Source organism: Numenius arquata, chromosome 8 (assembly GCF_964106895.1).
Source record: "Numenius arquata chromosome 8, bNumArq3.hap1.1, whole genome shotgun sequence".
Classification (NCBI taxonomy): domain Eukaryota; kingdom Metazoa; phylum Chordata; class Aves; order Charadriiformes; family Scolopacidae; genus Numenius; species Numenius arquata.
Window position 1 is genome coordinate 26231708 of NC_133583.1, and position 19336 is coordinate 26251043.

Sequence of the window (19336 nt, forward strand, 5' to 3'; positions counted from 1 at the left end):
CCTTGGAGCAGTTCCGTGTCCCAGAGCAAAGCTCTGCACCCCCAGAACCAGTTCATCCTTAAATACTCAGACCCACCTTAACTGGGAAGTAGTAGGAGCGGAAACTGAGATGGTCTCGTCCACAGAGAGGAGGGTGCTCAGACCTTAAGTGCATTTCCACATGCTGGAAGAAGTCGTGATCCTGGGGAAATTAAGAATCGCTCAGAGAGCAGTTTGCTGCACGTCAATGCCACTGGCAAGGCACGGTGACATCCATCAACAAGCTCTTGCACAGGGACACCTCTCACCAGACCAGGTTGCTCAAAGCCCCCTCCAACCTGGCCTTGAACCCCTCCAGGGATGGGGCAGCCACAGCTTCTCTGGGCAACCTGGGCCAGGCTCTCACCACCCTCACAGCAAAGAGTTTCCTCCTGAGATCTCATCTCCATCTCCCCTCTTTCAGTGTCAAACCCTTCCCCCTCGTCCCATGACTCCCCTCCCTGATCCAGAGTCCCTCCCCAGCTTTCCTGGAGCCCTTTTAGGGACTGGAAGGCTGCTTTAAGGTCACGGTTACCCCCTCATCACTTCCACCCGGGCAGCACCCACAGCAGAGCTGAACAGCCAACTGTGCCACCTTGGCCAGCATTAGCCTCCCAGGAACCGGAGCTGCTGCGCAGCACAGAGGTGCAGCTCAAAGAGTGAATGCCTTGGCATCCCCTGCTCCAGGGGGCCACGGCAAACAGAGCAGAGAATATAATCTTCAGGACATGAAGCATCAGTGAAACACTAAAAGCTCTCAACTCTTCACAGAACCAGTGTAGAAGGAGGAGTTAACAAGCTCCTTCTCTTCTCCTGCGCATTGGAGCCCGACCTGCAGCCACAGGCTTTCCTGCAGCCAGCATTTTCACGCACTGCGGAGCCCTACAGTTACCCTCCAGGGATGCAGCACATTAATGTACCGGCTGAGGACGAGCGGGCAGAAAAGCAGCAAATTTGCAGCATAACGATGGGGGTTTGCTTACCTCGTGGGAAGTAAAAGGGACCAAGATCCCTATCCCCCCCGATAAGGTGGTATAGACAAGAGATTCGGAGCCTCCCGGGATCAGCGTGGTCTTCTGTAAGGAAAGTACCGTCTCTCCCACGTGGTAATTCATAATCACTTCAGCCTGGAAGTCAACCACAGAAGTGTGGTTTTTCATTTAGCTTATATAAAAGCATCAAAAGGCTTGGGAGAGGACAGCAAGAGTAAAATTTGGCCACATGCTACCTCTGGAATGCCTTTCTCAAGAGGAAGTGCCTTCCACCTGCAACCAGATGGCAACACTCAGCACACCATTGAACTACCTTCTCGAGCTGGACAAACGGCTGCAAGTAATGAGGGAAAGCAGGAAAAGAAAACAAGCGTGCTGCTTCAATCAAACATCACCCAACAGGCATGGGCTGTGGTTTCAGAACCTGAATTTGGCTCCCAGCAACGATGCAAAGCGATCACCCACAGCACAGTAGATGCGCAGAAGCAGAACTGCCAATACATCTCCCGGACAACAGCGCAGAGGGCTGCACAGAAAAGCAGTGTTCTCTTTGCCCACAACAGCCATGTGCTCCCTGTGGAGAATTACCTTCTGCGATGCTCCATTAAGAAGCCCCCTGTCCCAGAGAGCTTTGTTGCCCGTGGGATCCTCATCTACCTCATCGTTGGTGTTGGGAGGCAACCTCACCTGCATTGAGAGAGGAAGAGAAGAATCAACAAGCTGCAGAGCATTATCTCTGGAGAATCCCTGGGGCCTTTGAAGGGCCACTATTGTGGACTCCAGAAGAATCGCTTTACACTTAGAGCAAATCTGTCCCTCCAGCAAGGGCTTTAGAGTTAAACAACAACTGTGGTGTCAAGACTGAGGGCCCGTCACTCAAAAATCTGGGCAGGACCTCACGACCGGCCTCTGCTCTGATCTGGCACCAGCAGGTCACCCTGGGAGGTACGGTGAAAACAGTTTGAAGGTGGTTCCTGCTAAGGAGACAGTTTGATGGATGCGGGGCAGGAAAAGCAAAGAGGATTGATTTATGCGCATTGGCCAAATCCTGCAGGCGCAGCGTCTGACACTCGCTGAACTCTGCACTCCAAAGCGCCCAAGCACACTTCAGAAAGAGATCAAAGCTCTGGCAGAAAGACCATCTATTCTTTCCTCCTCCCCTGCTGAAATCCAGCCAAGTGGGGAAGTGTCAGCACCGACAAAGCCAACTTTTGAGAGGAAGTGACAGAGAAAGCTAAATGCCAGCGGTGAGGTTTAGCCAGGGAAAGTAAGAGTGATAACCCTGGCGCAAGTTCTCCTGGGCCCTTCCACAGTCAACAAGCTTCACTTCAAGGCTTACTCACAGCCAGTTTTGGGGCAATTTCAACACAAGTTACTGAATGCTTCAGAACTGCGGTTTTTGACTTGCTGATGCTTTAACTTGTGTGCTTTAATTAGTAAACTGATAAACTGCAGCCATCAGCTATGACGGTATTTAGTCACCCTGTAAAAACAAGTGAATGGTACAGGGCGTTGCCTCCAGCTAAGCACATATTGTCATTCTTTTAAGACAAATCATGGATGTTTTAAGGAAAAATATGTCATGTCCAAAAAGCCCCGACTTCTCCAAGGTGCACTCACCACGCAGATGTTGCCAAACTTGTCTGCTCCAGCCACAGTGTCATAATCCAGAAGAGTGGCTGTAGTGACCCACCGGGGGTAAGTGTCATCGGCGAAGATGATGAGCTGGTTCTCGTTCCTTTTGTAGCGCACCCAGATGAAACTCTCCTGAACATCTGAAACAATCACTCTGTGCCCAATGGTTTGGATACCACAGATGTAGTTGGCAATGTGCTTTTGAGAGAGAAAGGACAGAACTTGAGTGCTTCAAACAGGGAAGCATAACCCACTAACTCTACCTGACTCCAACTGAAACACTATTTCTCCCTGTGAACTATGGCTCACTCCCATCGTTTCCCTGCAAAACTACCTCTCATTTCTGGTGTGCTGCAGCCCCAATGCAAATACACTGTCAACACAGGGCCCTTGCAACCCAACATCCACCAAGCGTCATTCCCAGCCTGCTGAACATGAATAATGCCCAGAGAACAAGCACTGCTGGTGAGCCTAAAACCGAGATGCCAGGGACAGCCCCACCAGTGGGCATTGCTTCAGCGTCCCCTCACTACCATGGTCATGGAAGACCCAAGAAGGAAAGCTTCAATTTTTCATATGATTCATATTTTAGGGGAAAAAAACCCAACACACAAACAAAAAAAGCACCCAACACAAAAAATGTTCCCAGTTTGCCCGAGAGCTTGCTGGAGTTCCTTTGTGCAGTAACGAGCAACTGGCACAGGTTCTGCAGCTTGCACGAGGGAGGGGAGGAGCAGGCAATTAAGAGTTAGAAAACCATGCTCTGCAGTTTCTTTTCCTAAAGTACCAGAGATGCTCAAAAAGGACCATCTACTTCAAGCAGAAAATTCCCTTTTCAAGAATCTGGGGGTCTGAAGAGGTGCTCATATGCACCCTCCAACTTCTGTCCCCTACTGATCACCTAAGCCAAGGAAACACTTCCAGCAGTTGTTCTGTACCTGGGTAAGACCTCTCACATTGGCAGCAGACGGCCACAGGCACGGTGTGTGCAGGCTTGTGAAACTCCTGCAAGTGTCCATTAACAGCCTGCACTGAGCTGGTATGAAAAAGAACCTGCACTAACACTACTATCTTGGGCTGGAGTAGCAGCTAAACCCTTGTTTTACTCCTGCTGCAAAGCATCACTCCAAGTTAACAGCCCCGGTGAGGAACAAAAGCCAGTACCTTATTCTCACACTTGCGAAGCAGTTTCTTCTTGCCCAGGTCATAAACACGCAAGAGCTTTCCAACTCCAATTAAGACTCTACCTTGGAAGGGAGCAATGGCTGCAGGAACCTCCTCCACAGGGGTCTAGAGAGGGAAGATGACAACTGTGAGACCCCCATTAACAGAGCTAACCTTACACTAAGTTCCAGAATGGATTCAGCTAATGGCTCGGTTGAAGGCTTTCAATGCAAAAGGCTAACCACAATCTTTTTCTAAAGGAGGGGCAGAAGGTCAGCCCTCTGTAGGCCTTTCAACAGCACCACATGTGGTATGTGCTGCTGACAGAGCTCTGGGTACTACACAGGCAACACACTGCTGGCAGTGCACCTGAACCGAAGCGTAGGACTGCTCTAAGAACCCCATGCTGGGCAGGCAGCAAAGGCAGGCAAGGATCTTGTTGCCTTGGTTCTTAGTTTTGCTTTATCCCCAACAAAGATTTTCTGCTTTGCTTAAATCCACCCAGACTGTCTGTTTTTAAAACAAAGGCATGAATCTAATTCAGCCATCTGCCACAGATGCTCTGAAGCTGCCACTGAAGCAGCATTACATCTGAACAATTACAGGGTGCCTGCAATTCCAGTAACTCAGGGCTGAAAAATCTCCCACCACTGATCAATCCAAAAGGATCAGCCACAGCAGAGAACGGGAACATGTAGAGAGCTTCCAGTTACAGCATACCCAGCTTGGTTGCACTGGTTAAGAGAAGTTATTTCACATCATCAGCTCTGCCAGCTTCCAAGTGGGTGTTCAGTGGCACCAGAAAAGGCCCTGGTCCAGGACAGAACCCACTCATTGCATCAGGACCGTAGGAAGTGAATAAGCCACAACATTCCTTTCCATGTGTTCATCTGCACAAATCTCAGCCATGCTGGAAGCACGTGGGAAGGAGAACAGAATTTTGTTTTAACGGAGTTCTGCCGAAACCCTTGCTAAAGCCCCAGAGACCTGTCAAGCAAGTTGGTCACTAGGCGACTAATCATTTCTACACTCAATCACAACAGCATCAGAGGAAAGATGACAGCTTACACCAGCTCCATGTGGCCAGCCAAGGACTGAGAGCCTTAGCACCAGGGCTCAAGTGACCCAAGTATGAATTAATTCACTTCGTAAACAAGTGCTCAGAGCAGCTCTCTGAGCTCACATTCTCCCCTCCCTAACAGGGGCATGAAAAACACTGCTCCTTTCCAATCTACCCAACCAGATGGGTAAACTATAGCGAAGGCCAAAGGACTGCGACTCTTGGGAGATCTGTGTTCAATTCTCAGCTGTGCAAAAGATGTCCCGAGTGATTTTGGAGGCGGCAGTTATTTTCCTCAGAGGCTGCTTCCGCATGATGCTCTTGCCCAGGACTCACTGAGTTTTGCAATATCACTATAGCATTCAGGGTGAAATAACAGCTGCTCCAGTACTGCCTGGAAATGACCCAGTCACCCCAACAGGCCTTTTCATCCCTCTCACCTTGTGCAGAAACTCCAGCTTCTCACCACTATTCACCAGCTTGTAGGTGTAGACAAACCCCCCAGCAACCGAGCGTGGGTTGAGAATCAGGTCCTTGGCGACTCCCACCAGCACGTACCACTCATCACCAGTGTTGGAGAACCGGCACACGGCCACACTGGAGACAAGAAGATGTGGCAGGAGATCAGCACGATCATACAAACCGACGCTGCACACAAGGACTGGATTCCCTGACAGCACGACTCGTACCCAGCAGGGCAGAGATTTGGGAGCCCACCCTTCCAACACCAACATTTCATTTTCAGATGTCATTTTCCCTCCCTCCAGGAGCGTTTAACACAAATTCCTTCATTCTTCCCCATTCCCCTTATTAAAAGATGTGTTCCAGCTGTCACATGTGCCCAAAGCATTACTTTTATGCTTTCACAATGCCCAAAGCATTACTTTTATGCTTTCACAGGCTGGACGCTGCCTAGAAACGTACAAAGCTCCACTAGAAGCTGTTTTTGAAAGGCTGGTCCAATTTGGCCATGTACCTATAACTTTCCTCATCTTCCAGTGTTTATTTCCTGCCTAGTGCCTAGCTCAGGTTGGGAATCCTGGACAAAACAGGACAGAGTCCTGGCCTTTTGGACTAGTATGACCTAACTCCACCTGCTGAGACACTTGCTATTCTTCGTGGTTATTGTGTTGGTCTTCCCCTCTGACACTTCCTTTCCATTTAATCTACACTCAGTTTATCTGGATGAGAAAGGGAAGTGAGAGACAGCAGCACATTCTCTCGTTCCCGGCACTCTTTATCTGTCATTTACATCCCCATGTTGTTCTTTAAGCACTGGGGTCCAGCAAACATATCTGGAGCACCAGCTCTTAGTGTCACATGAAGACAGATCGGGGTGGGAAGGGAAGGAAAGGCAAGACAAAAGCTTAAAGCACATGGAAATCACTTCTGGAATTTCAAGCCAGTCTCCTGATAACATGCTGCATCTGGATTTCAACCCGGTAACAGCTGAGCAAAAGAAGGAAAAAAACCACATAAGACTCATCACAAGCAGATTCTTGCTACTCCTGGCAATTCTTCTTACCTGAAGGCAGCTTCGTTCTGCTCTAGCTGGACCAGATCTAACGTGTTTCCCTGGATGGGGTTCATCACCCTGATAACAGAGGCCCACTGTCCATTCCCTGCCTTGGGAGCACCGAAGATGGACTCGGGGAGATTCTCGTTCAGAAAGGCTGCAGCCATCTCTGCAGCCAACTCCCTCTCATCTTCTCCCGCAGCCTCCACCATTTCCTAGGGCACAGGAAAAGACAGGAGAAAGGAACAGTTCAGGGGATTTCCTTTCCAGACATGCTGATTTCTCTGCATAGAATATAGCCTCCCTATTTCCCCCAAGCCCAGGTATTCCTGGGCAAGGTACTACCTCTGAACACAGACATAAAAGCCACCAAATCCCAAAGCTTCCACCCACCCCGAGCTCATTCCCAAGGGAGCCTCTGCAGCTCATGGCGCAGCAGTGTCGGCTCTGCCCTGCCCAAGGGGCAGTTGTCTCAGGTGCTATTTCTCCAAGTCAACAACTCTGGAAACAACAGTGAGAAGAAAATAACCCGCTGAAATCCAAACATCCTCAAACAGTCACAGAAACCCCAGAGAATGGTGTTAAACAAGCATGATTGACTTGCAACACGCGGTTCGTAAAGCCTGCCATAACAACATACAAAGAAAGGAGCATTGGGAAGTAATATATTCTGCTGAAATTTTGAGTTTTGAGGCAGATCTTTTGCTCCCTTCAGCACTCACACAGGGCACAAAGACTCGCAGGCAACGACAGCTGGGAACTAGTGAGCAGGGAGGGTTTCCAGCTGCAGAAGTCACCTCTGGGGAAGGGATGCATGTACCTGTTCCCCATCCCTATTACCTCCGCCATTTGCTGCTTCCTCTGTGCCTTGGTGGCCTCAGTATAAGCATTGTGGTCTGTCTCAATGATGATCAGGTTGTTGCTCTCCGGGTGAATGACAAATTTTCGGGGTGTGTACTGCAACGGGAAGGCAACCTGGTTGAAGACTGCCCCCAGCTTCTCCAGTGCCAAAATCCTAGGGGACAGAGACATGTGTTAAACAAGGTCCGAAAGCAACTGTCGAAAAGAACACAACTGGAGCTTTACATCTGTGAAACTGGTTAGCGCTGGAGACAAGAAACACCTTTCTTGGGCCAGACAGCAATCAGCTCCAAAGAGGAGGGCAAAACCAGCACCCTAAACGTGAGCTTACGCCATGGGACAGGTGGGCTCTGCAGCACGAGGTCCTTGACTTGAGGGCTCCCACTGTCCCAGGGCCCATTCCCAGTGCCTGTCCCTTTTGGTGGGGCTAAAATAAGTCTATCCCGAGAGCAACAAAGAGCCCATGGAAAAGGGAAAGTGCATATTTGGGGAACATACCATCTGAATCTAAACGTGACACAGACTTTGACACAGAATCAAACACTCCCCAGAGGCACTTTAGTTAAAAGGGTATGAAAAATGCAATGCCAAGTCTTTCTTCCTGTGACTTGCCAGCTGAAATGCCAGTTCTTGTGGCATTTGGTGACTAAAAACCGCAAGTCTCTCCAGAAAGAATGACTCCTTTAAAAGCAATGAATGCTGTAATATTTCAATGAGGACAGATATGAAAAAAGTGCCTGTTCAAGTGCATAAAGCAGAGCTCCTGAATTTGTGTTCCCCTATTATTTTCATTTATCTTTTTAATATCTAAGCTGAACTTTAAAAAGGCAACAAATACACCCCTGTCATGCCTTTGATTTCTTAAATCACGTGGTTTATTTTCCGCAAAGTGGCCAATTCAGATCACAAACCACAAGATCCTAATACACAACAGGTTCACATTTATTAAAAGCTTCCCTCCTCTCTAAGGATCAGAGAATTTAAGGGTAACTTGGACTACATTTGTTATTTAAAGAAGCTGAAAAATACAAATCAGAGAAGCGCACCCTATTTCTTTCTGACAGTGTAACTATCCTTGTATCCCATTTGTTTTCTGAAATCCATCCAAGTGTTTCTATCAAATCATTTTCCACCATCAAATAACCTTAAAAAAAAAAATCAACTTAATTCTTAAGGTAAGTCTCTTTATCTCTTCCCTTTTGAATGTCTAGTGAGAATTCACCACTCCTCCCTCTGCCTGGCAACATGGCCCAGAAGCGTTTTGTCTTCCCCCAGGGGTTCTCACCTCAGTGTGTTTGTGGAGATGGCCACAATGCCCTCTGGGCACTGCTCGGAAGCAAAACCAGACGCAAACTCCAGCGTCTCGTAAGACAGGGGAGTCAGGTGGAACCGCGACTGGTAGGAATAACTGAGCCAGGAACGGCTCGACATGGCCAGCACCTGGGAAGGACGGAAAACAAATTTATTAGGGCTGGGGATAGAGGCAAACTCACTCCTTGCAGCACGAATGGATGTACAGTGCCAGACTCTTACCCACTAAGACTGAATTCTTGCAGGTGGACTCCACCCAGCTCAAAGCACACCTTCAGAGATACTGCCTTCTTTCAAGAGACAGTTTTATCTGGAAATTGTGTATGGCACGAAGAGGAACTTTAAAGCACCATCAAGACAATGAATACTCAAACTGAGGTGCAATAAAAACTGTTATCTGTAAAAGCCAAGACCAACAAATGCTTTAAACAATAGCCTGTTCTAATGGGAACAGGTCTTTTAAAATAAATATTTACTGCTTTGTCATAATCCAAATGCACTCTAAGGGGAATTTACTTAAAATAATCAGTAGCCAATTTTCAATCAAATTAAGGAAAACAAAGGAAGCAGATGGACTTCTAAACTCTTCAGCTTGATACATTTAATCAATCAATTTAATTTTTACTTCCTGCCTGAGCAACAAAACCTGGAATTACATTGAATTCCATAACATGGAATTACACAGGCTACTCCAAGCCCATTGCTGACTGGCCATAAGCAGTATGTTTTTTCTCCCCATATTGCGAGACAAGGAAGCAAGACCAGTCTCAAAGTGGAAAAGCACTCAGCTATTCCATAAGCATTCTCTGCTAGAGCTGCAAAGCACCTCATCTCCAAGCTACAGCTGGCAGAGTGGCAGGAGCAAATTAAAGAGATTCACCCAGTTTACCATAACACTAAAGCAGAGCTCGGATTCCCAGATGCAGCCCCCTACGCTGACCGGCAGTATTTCTCAACTCTGAAGGTCTCATCCAAAAATGAGTCAAGCAGGGGGGTGGCTGATCTCCCCAGTGCCACATCAGAAGGGCTGGAAATGGCACTTCTGTTGAAACACATTCTTCCCTCTACACCAAATCCTGCAAATATTTTCCTTGAACCATGCATGGCAGCTCTCCAGCCCCCGGCCGAACCATTCCCAAGACGCACAGGACACGACCATCAACTGCTTTAAGCACTCAAGGGGTAAGATTTCTTTCTGCACGGGGCTCTTTCCATCCCTGTGCACTAAGGCAGGCAAGACGAGATTTTTCCAGTGTCTCTAAGCCCAAGAATCTGCTCAGAGTTTTCCAGACACACTGCAAACGCAGGCTATGGGTCAAATAAGTCCTAGTTCAAGGAAAGCAGGGCAGCACTACACATTACTTCCTAAGAAGTAAGGGGAATACCAACAAGACCAAGGCTGTTTGTGAAAGAGCAAGCCACGGGCCAGGCAGCTCCATAATGAAGTCATTCGACTTCCCACCCTTACCCAGAGGGTCCTGCTGTGCTGCAAGGACGCTTCCCCACCCTGCCCACCAGTAAAGAAAATCGGGATGCTGCGTCTGGGGACCAGATCTGCACCCCTCACTTACCGCCTCTTGGCCTTGCATTCGCACTCGGAAGAGTTTCACAGGCCGTGAGCCAAGGTATCTGGTCCTGGTATCAGAAAGATCGCCAGTAACAGGATCCAGGACAGTTCGCAGCAGCACACCATTCTTGATATGAGCAAAGCAAAAAGTTAGATCAGGATTATAGATAAGAAATAACTAGCTACAGCCATTATTCAAAACAGAGAGGCAACTTCTGAAGAATCACGTGTTTGTTTTCCCAGCTTCTGGTACATTTCCCCTCTACAACCACACTCTAAATTGGCTCTTAGTATTAAAAAGCATAGCTCCTGCACAATCCTGTGGCGCAGAAAGGAATTACTGTAAAACAAACCATCCACCCCCGAACAAACAAAAAAACTCAAAAATCAGACCAAGAAGTTTGGTGCATCACACAAGCCAGGAAAAACTTAAAGGGCTGATTCCAGATCCCAGTCCCCCTTGGTACAAAGCATTTACCTGAAAACACAGGCTGCTTAAAAAGCGCTTGTATTCTGACATCAAACTCGAGGCATGTGAAAGAACCTAGACTGCTCTGGTTATTTTTACCACATGTTGGAATTGTCAAAACAACATTTTTTGGTCAAAGATCACAGAGTCAGTACTGGATGCAACAAAAAGCTGTGCAACAGCAGAGTCATTAGAGCAGAGCCTGTGGCTGTGGGCAGTTTCTTCTTTGATACTCTGCCCTACAGGCAGTTTTTAAAGAACTGCCCGACAACGTTTCACCCAGAATTCTTATTTAGAACATGCCCTCTTTCTGAAAGGGGAAAAGCACAATTTGTCCTACATGAAGTCTGCCTGTTGATTAGTCTTAAGTCTAGGAATGTACAGGGAAACTTGCACCTCTATTAAGTCACACAGTGAATCCCCCAGTCCCAGTTGTTACACCTGTAACAACAAACAGGGAACAGTTGGGTTTTGTGCCGCGCTGCGCAATGACTATGCTATTACAGCAATCCATCCTTCAAGCCAAAGCTCACCATGAAAGGCCTGTCAGAACCAGGCGGGCACCTCTCACCTGCAGTCCAATGTTCAGGTACAGAAAGCCAATGGAGCCCCTCTCCCCCAGCTCGTCCTGCTTCTCTGTGCCACCCATCTCCACGATGCAGAGCGACTCGGGCTGAGCGGGCAGGGCCTGCATGCTCAGCGGCTGCAAGCAATCCTGTGGGAGACAGAAAAAGGATACCACACCAGTCAGCAAGCCTTGGCATGGCAAGAGGGGATTCAAGCTCCATCTAAGGAGCTTAAAAGATGCCCTCTGAAATAACCATAAAGAAGTATTCAGCACGGGAAAAAGAAGAAAAGAGTCACAATAGACGCTGGCTCTGTGGATTTTGGCAAGCAGGAGTGGTAGCAGCCCTGGCGTTTGGAGAAGATAAACTGGATCCTTCCAAATTATTCTAGCCCAGTTTACAGCTATTTAGCATAGAGAGACCCAAGCAAAATTTAGGTTACTTCAGTGATCCTCTGAACACTCATCTGTTGCAGACAGAGCAATGACAACGGTGGTTTGCTGCTGAAGTGCTTGCAGGGTAAGTCTGCTTTTCTACAGATAAGCAGCGAGAGAGGGAAAAAAAGCCATACAAACACCAAAACAAAACAAAAAAAGAAGAAAATGCTTTCATATCTCATCAGCTGAACCTCCAGGCATGGATGAAACTAGATCAAACAAGGGACTCTGTTAGAGGTTAGGATCAAGGGCTATGCTTCCTCCCAGCCAGCAGAGAAAAGCCATAAAAGCTATTCATTCCTGGTCATCCATCTGAGTTTGGACAGACACAGCCCACTTCTGGAGTTCCCTTCCTAACATTCCAAACCAATGGAAGAGGCAGAAATAGCAGTTACTCACCGAAGGGTCAAGGGAAATTATTCTGACAGTGTTGTCCACCAACCCAACAGCAAGGAACCGGGAGCGCTGCTCCCCAGGGGGCACATTGGCCAGGCTCATGCAAACGACGTCGGCCGACATCTCCTTCCTCTCCGTGTACTCATTCAGCTGTCCTGACTGAGAAAGAAAAACACAACGGACTTATTAACTAGCCAGTGGGGCAAACCAGCACCAAAAATTGTCTCCACACTTCCCCCCCAAACCTTTTTTTTTTTAAAAAATAATGCTTTGTATTTTTTTAACCCATTTCTTCACAGCCTTATTTCAGCTACAATGGGAAGAACCAGAATAGCAATAGGATAAGTGCACAATTTCCAGCCTCAGTTATGATCTTCAGAGACTTTAATTAGCTGTCAAATCATCTCAGAGTCCAGATATGCAGATCTATCCATTTTAGAATGATGCTTCACTACAGCATCCTTTTCTGTAGGTCTGATCAAGGATCAATCTCTGGCACCTCCCATAGTCCGCCTTGCTCTTCCGAACTCATTCATAACCTTAACACACATACCGGGTCCATCTCAAAGTAAACCAGTTCCCCTCCAGTCAGTGCTATCACTACTTGTCTCTGGTTCACAGCACATTTCACAATGGTTTTCTTCCCTGGTGTCTTCCATTCATTTACTCTCTTATCCGCTCGGATGTGCCGGATCCCATCTGGATAAACCTGAAGGAAAAAAACCCGTGACATCAGTTCTGTATTTACCATCCCTTCGCAACTCCCCTCTCACTGGTGATTCTTCCGACACAGAAAAAGCTGAAGGCAAGCACCGCTCCTGGCAGCAGTGATCCGTTAGCCATGCAACAGGCTGAACTAGCATGAAGCCACTCGCCCGCTGGAAGCGTTGCATCTTTGAACTACAGCAAGGAACCACAGCACAGCACGCACTGAAGGAGACAAGGACCACCTTCAGCTGTCCAGTTTCACTTAACAAGACATAAAAAGGGAAAGGCAGAGTGTCATTCTCTGCCAATCCACACCTTTAGACATGACACACGTCACACTGCTGTAGAAACCAAAGCCATGCAGAAAGCAGAGAGCCACAGACATACGTGGACACGTCAGAAGCAGCTTTCCATTACCTGTACCAAAGCATCATCACCAAGAAGAGAGCAGGACAAGGTAGGTGTAGTACCCAGGAATCCAGAGTCAGTCACTTCTTCTACAGTCTCTCCGATGGACAGCACCAGTGTGGCATTTACGAAGGACACGATGATATAGGCATCAAATTCATCTGGTCAAGGGAGACAGGGAAAAAAGGGTGCTGATGAAATAAATGCAAGGCTTCCCAAGAAAGTTAGCAGTCTGACAGATGTCTAGCAGTTACTCTCCAGCAGAATTCCTGTGATAATTACATCTGCTGGCTGTATTGTGCAAGTTCGTTCTAGGACACACTGTCCAAAAGCCAGCCACTGCTAGACTCCAAACAATGCAAGACTGAGCCAGGGATCAAATGATGATGATCCAGATACATAGTCAATTGATGTTACTCTGGATTCTGGCAAGCAAGACCCCTGCCTACTTTTTTCAAAGACAGCACAAAGTCTGACACAAAGGAGCTGAATCCAGATTTAACGCCTAAAGTCAAATGAAATGCTCTCCTCCAACAATCTGCACACATGGAACCCATCTGCAGAAACCACACCACGGATGCTGCAAAAGGGACGTTGCAGGACCACATCTATCTAGCATCCACATAACAAAAGGGTGCAGAGAACGATTAGGGCGCAGCGCAGCAGAGAAGCTCAGGGTTAGCCTGCTCTACCCTCAGCCAGAAGCTCAACGCACTTGCATTCACAGAGTCACTCATCTCCTGGGACAGGAAACAACTACATTTTTAAGACAGAGTAAATATTGACCTTTATTTCTAGTGGAATTGGCGACAGTAATGCAACTATGATCTCCAGGACTGACGTCTCCCAAAGGGGATAGCCTGGGAGAGTCCAGTAGCTTGGACATGGAAGAACTATGCTAACAAAATAGCGAAACTCTGTGGGAATCAAGGGTAGAAGAACTGGGTGAAGGGAATGCCCTGCTTTACTGCTGTCCATTTTCATTCCTTCGAAAGTGATAGCCATTAAAGAGGGGGAGAGTCCAGTCTCATTAAAACAGAATAACAAAAGCAACCGAAACAATGAAGTCTGTTGGGAAATGGAGCCAGGAGCCTCAGTGGAGAAAAAAGGTTGCCTCAGAGAAGCAACTCTGCTTCTGCTGCTGTTGTCATGCAAGCGCTATTTCTTAAAAAGAAAAAAACCAATCCCCATTTTAACCCAACTCAACCCAAAGTCTTTATGCACCACAGCACATGACAATTAGCAGAGGGGAAGGTGTAAGAGAGCTGTCACAGTTTTGGCCCTTGAGCAGAGTTTTTCCATAATTTGTACATGTGGGAGACATGGGGAAGTGGCTCATGACTCTCTCAGTAGAGAGAGAAAATAGAAAACTCTCACTGGGATGAATACAGGATGCCAGCAAATACCATACAGCAGCTTAAAGAAACTGAAACAAATGCTTCAGGAACTGATCCTTGTCTTATCCACCCTGTTTAGAGGGAGGCGCTGCCAAACCTGCTGTGTCACGTTTATAACAAAGTTCTTACATACAACCGAAAATATGCAAGTGAAAAAAAACCATTCTTCTCTCCAACATCTGGTACACAGACCACAGCTCTGACCAAACTGAAGAGCTTTGTATAATTAAAGCAATTCCAGCAGTGATCTGTGGCATAAACTCCGTTACTACTCTATTAAGTGGTCACAGCCTATAACCTCTAACATGCTCCCAAAACCCACAAAAACAGGAGCGGGTCCAGTTGGGGAAATGAGAAAACAAGAACTGAACCCACACACAGAAACTGATCGGTAACACAAACTATTTAAACACTTGGCTTAACAGGAGAATTTCTCTAACATTAAGAGCAGATGGTAAGAGCTCAGTGAGACGTACACCATTACACACTGGCTATTTTCTACACTAAATAGCAGCTTCTGCTACAAATTTGCACAAATTCATCAACACCCGAAGTCTACAAGAATTCCTCGATCACTTTAAACGGAGATTCTAGCAGTTCACAGGCTAAGCATTTAATTCATAAATATCCTGTAGACAGGATGTTCTAAAAATTCCATTTCAAAGACCATCATTGCTTTCCAAACTTCTTGAGAGCTGCTGCCTTTCTCCCCAGGGGCTGTCATTCTCATGATAAACCACCCTGTCCCAGCTGGAGGCTTAACCATGTGATTTGGAGCAGGACAAAGAACTCCCATTTGAAAGCAAAACAGATTCCCTTAGTCCTACTCTAAACGAAAACTCATTCCTACCTCTTAATACTTTTTTAGCTCTTTCTTTTCACTGGCTTACAGTTATATTAGAGCGTGCCTTTAAGTCTGTGTCAATAATAGTGACAAGTGCATTTTTGCTTGAAGTCCAGTAGTGTTGTTAATGCCTCCCTGCTGGAGCTTTTGAAAGAAAGGGTTTGATTTACCAGAATGAAGTCAGTGAATAAGACGTATTCATCTAGATTCAAACAATACAATTTTGGTTTAGAAAATATAGCAGCCTAGTTGAAATTAAGAGGACTAAATCCTCGGGGCACACTGAGAAGTATTCTCAGTTAGAAAGAGATCTATAGATTTTTAATATGAAAAGATATCTACTTAGCTCTGCACAATCCCAAGCACAACATCAGGCTGCCCAGAGTTTTGAGGAGATAGACATTATTTTGTATGCAGACACAAGACTTCAGAGATGCTCATTACCGTTCTAATTGCTCCAGTTAGCTCCTTTCAGTGAGTAATAGAGACATTTTAATGACTCTGAAGAACCACAGCTGGACTCACTCTCCTGTGCCTTCATTACAAGTTTTCTGCAGCTTCATGCACACGTCACAACCCGTTATGAAAACATCACATTTCAGTCCATGAACTCTATACTACTGTCCTTTTTGTTACTTGTCATGGATTCAGTTTGAGTTAGTCCATGAGAATTCCATTCCTATACGCCAGTTCACGCCTGACAGTTTTTTCACGCTCCACAGCATCTGAATTTGCACTGATACGAACATAGTTACCACTAGCTCAGAGGAGTTCAGTGAAAAAATAGACGAGCAGTGACAAAATTCAGGATTATTTTCACTTAAATGGTACTGATGGGATGACAGCACATTTTCCTGAGCTTCTGTTTACTACTGCAGGGAGACTCCGCAGCTGTGACTCACTGCACGTTGCTCTTCATGCAAGAGCGCCAGGCAGGGAATGCAGACTGTTAGGTCTCAGCTCACATCTACCTCCACAGGGAAATCTAGCTCCCCAGACATTGGTATTTAACTGCAAGAGAGGGTTTGGTCCAAATCCCATCCACTTCTGTCTGATGGGCAGACACATTCCATACCCACAGGGCATTCCCATGCCAGCAATACCTACGAGTGCTTCAAGCACAATCAATTATTTTCTCTTGGTCTGTACAAAGCAGCTGGGAGCCAATCCTCAGTCTAGAAGGGACCTGAAAACACCCCTGAAACACACAACTCTGATTTTAGCAAGAACTGACTATTCTGCAGAGACACATCGATTATTTTGTTCCCAAAAAAAACTCAGATGGGAGCTGCTTTCTACCCCTCAGCTACTCAACTATAAAGGCAACAATCTCCAACTACACAACAGCTTCTAGAATTCATTTAGTGAGAAGTTTAGCAGAAAAGTAACCCCGTGACTTGGGGATTCTCTGTGGTTAACCTGGGGGCCAGCACAGTAGCCCCTAGCAGTAGGTACACACCTGTGGTGATCAGCACCTCCACCACCAGCCACCTGTGGAAGAAAAAAAGAGGCTTGGTATTGGTAGTGTGTATCACCACGCACCAGCCAAGGTTAGTATTTGCTTTGAAGGCTGCAAACCTGGATGTGTCTTACAGAGGCCTTGCAGCAGGCACACACTGCGGCACCAAGGCAGAGCCAGGCAGCCCCACACTGCAAACTGAACACTTAAAAAAACAGCACTTGGGCCATTTCAAGATTAGAGACATGTTTGAAAAGGTTCTGCAGTCTTTCTGATTAAAACCCACTAAAACCGTTTCTGAATTCAAGGAGTCGTAACTTGGGGATCGGTTTTTACATGACATTGAACTATATTGTAAACGTAGCATGGCTTAGAACAGCTACAGATTCCAGCCTTCTGAAATCATGGAGAAGATCTTCATGCAGGAAAACTTGGAAGGAGGAAAAAACGAGGTTGCAGGACCGGTCTGTTTCATGTAGGTTAGCAACGGTCCTCCATCCCCTGAAAAGTCACAGTCATCCTCTGGAACCCCAGGAGAAAAGGTTTTAGAGCTGTAAGGTGATGTCAGAAGCTTCCATCTCTCAGAGGGAGCAAACATTACCAACTCCTTTTCCAAAAGTCAGGAGCAAAGGTTTGTCTCTAAGAAACCGGGATGCCTCTTTTAAGAAAAGCACATATTTTTGATGTGAACTGTGGAAATACTTTCCTTCTGACCCTTTTATTTCTGGGGAACATGAAGGCAATTCATGCTCAAAGCTCCTTCCGTGCTGCACTTATGCAGTACATGAGTGCCAGAACACAAGCACGGGAATTGATGGCAGACCTCAGATGGCAAGGTAAACTCCACAGCAACATCTGAAATTCCCACGGGCTTACTGGCTCCCTGGAAGACACACTACTCTACAATTGCTTAAAAACAAGATACCATGTCACCACAGCAGGCTAAGGTCTCCACTATACCACTCCAACATTTCTACACCCAGTGCACAAACCTATAGGAAGTCTTTGCGAGATTTATACAAAGCACTGCCTTGGAAATCATTACAGAGACTGCCAGTACCCAGAATGGATTCATTTCAGGCTCTTTAGGTGTTTCTGATGCACTCTGTTCTCACCCCCAAGAGAAAGGCAGGACAAGGGCTTAGATTTCCTCTTCTGTTTTAGTAAGGCAAAGCCATTATTGCAGATCAGGAATGAAAAAAAAAAAACAAAAAAAACAAGCCCACAATCCAGTACATTCTGCTAATTTCAAATCTTGACCTTCCTGGAACCAGCAGCATCCTATACACTGCTAGGTTTTTGAACAGGCGGTGTGTCCTAGCTCAAATAGACTGTTTTCTTTGCAGATAGGCATGAGGGAAGTAATAAAATACAGACACTGCTGATGATTTATCTGCTTTGTTCCGTAATTTGTATCCCACTCTCTCACAAAGAGCTGATTACTGTAGTTGTCAACACGCGTCTAAAGAATAGCGAGTGTGCTCCAACAAAAAGCATAATCATCGCCTGCTGATGTCGGAGCAAGAACTTATGGGAAGCAGGAAAGGATGAGAAGTTCAGCAGCTTCAAGCTGCAAATGTACAGCTGATGCAGCATATTGGGTGGTGAATGCAGCTGCCGGCAGGTGCTTCTTTGTCAAAGGGAAGCGTAACAATTCTAGGGGACCAGAAGGTGGTTTCTAAGTACAAACAGGTGGCTAATGTCTCAAAACATAACTTCTAGGGATGGCGCACAACCATTGTGCAGAACCTTTCCTACCTCCTTGGACAGAAAAACAAAACAAAAACCCAACAAACAAAACACACCAAGAACATTATCACATTCCCGTGCTTTAGGAAGATACTGCATACCTTCAACGTGTCTCCTCACGGTCCACACAGCATTGGGGTTACCAGGCAGCTCCGAGACAGCCATTTCAGACACCTAAAGGTAAACAGGAACAAAGTTCTTTTGCAAACAGATGTTTAGACTTACATGCTACAGCACAGAATACATTCAGCAACGGTACAGCAACATTCGAGCTCTGGATGATCAGCTTTAAAACGAGGTCACCTGCCCCCAGCAAAGAGATGAGCAGCAGCAGCAGCTGCTGGCAGAGACACCAGAATGTTCCAGCTCAATACACTCAAGTATTAGAAGAGACAAAATGCAAGTGGTTGGAGTCAACTGAATAAAAAAACTTTTCAGACTGTAAGAATAAACAGCACAACCCTTCAGTTTCCAAGAAGCAAGCCTATAAAAAGTTGCTCTCTCCCAATTACAGCAAAAGGGAGAATTCCCTTCATTTAGGCACCCTTATTTTAAGGATTTTCTCTCACTGTCCTCACCTCTCAAGCTCTTCTTCTGAAGTGCTGTAGGTCTTACCTCAAGTCCGTGTCTTAGAACCCTCAGAGATGACCGGGGCCCCCGACCGCAAGCCACATACAACTGGGGTGTGTCTTCATTGGCCAAATCTGCTATCTGTGTGGAGAAACAGCGTCAAACAATATCCACAGGAAGAGAAAATAAAACTAAGCTGTATATGCCAT

General features: G+C 46.5%; 1 protein-coding gene across 1 annotated transcript in view; it reads right to left on the reverse strand.

Moving 5' to 3' along the window:
• SF3B3 (splicing factor 3b subunit 3) overlaps positions 1-19336 on the reverse strand; it is a 30988-nt gene that overhangs the window by 1870 nt on the left and 9782 nt on the right. Inside the window, exons 10-25 of the mRNA XM_074151588.1 lie at positions 19173-19268; positions 18659-18731; positions 13118-13269; positions 12546-12701; positions 11996-12151; positions 11165-11308; positions 10129-10251; positions 8532-8686; positions 7226-7400; positions 6395-6600; positions 5310-5466; positions 3810-3935; positions 2631-2843; positions 1599-1697; positions 1002-1145; positions 77-181 (exon numbers count right to left, since the gene is read on the reverse strand). Coding sequence (XP_074007689.1) covers positions 77-181; positions 1002-1145; positions 1599-1697; positions 2631-2843; positions 3810-3935; positions 5310-5466; positions 6395-6600; positions 7226-7400; positions 8532-8686; positions 10129-10251; positions 11165-11308; positions 11996-12151; positions 12546-12701; positions 13118-13269; positions 18659-18731; positions 19173-19268 — 2280 coding nt within the window. The remainder of the gene's footprint in view (positions 1-76; positions 182-1001; positions 1146-1598; positions 1698-2630; positions 2844-3809; positions 3936-5309; positions 5467-6394; positions 6601-7225; positions 7401-8531; positions 8687-10128; positions 10252-11164; positions 11309-11995; positions 12152-12545; positions 12702-13117; positions 13270-18658; positions 18732-19172; positions 19269-19336) is intronic.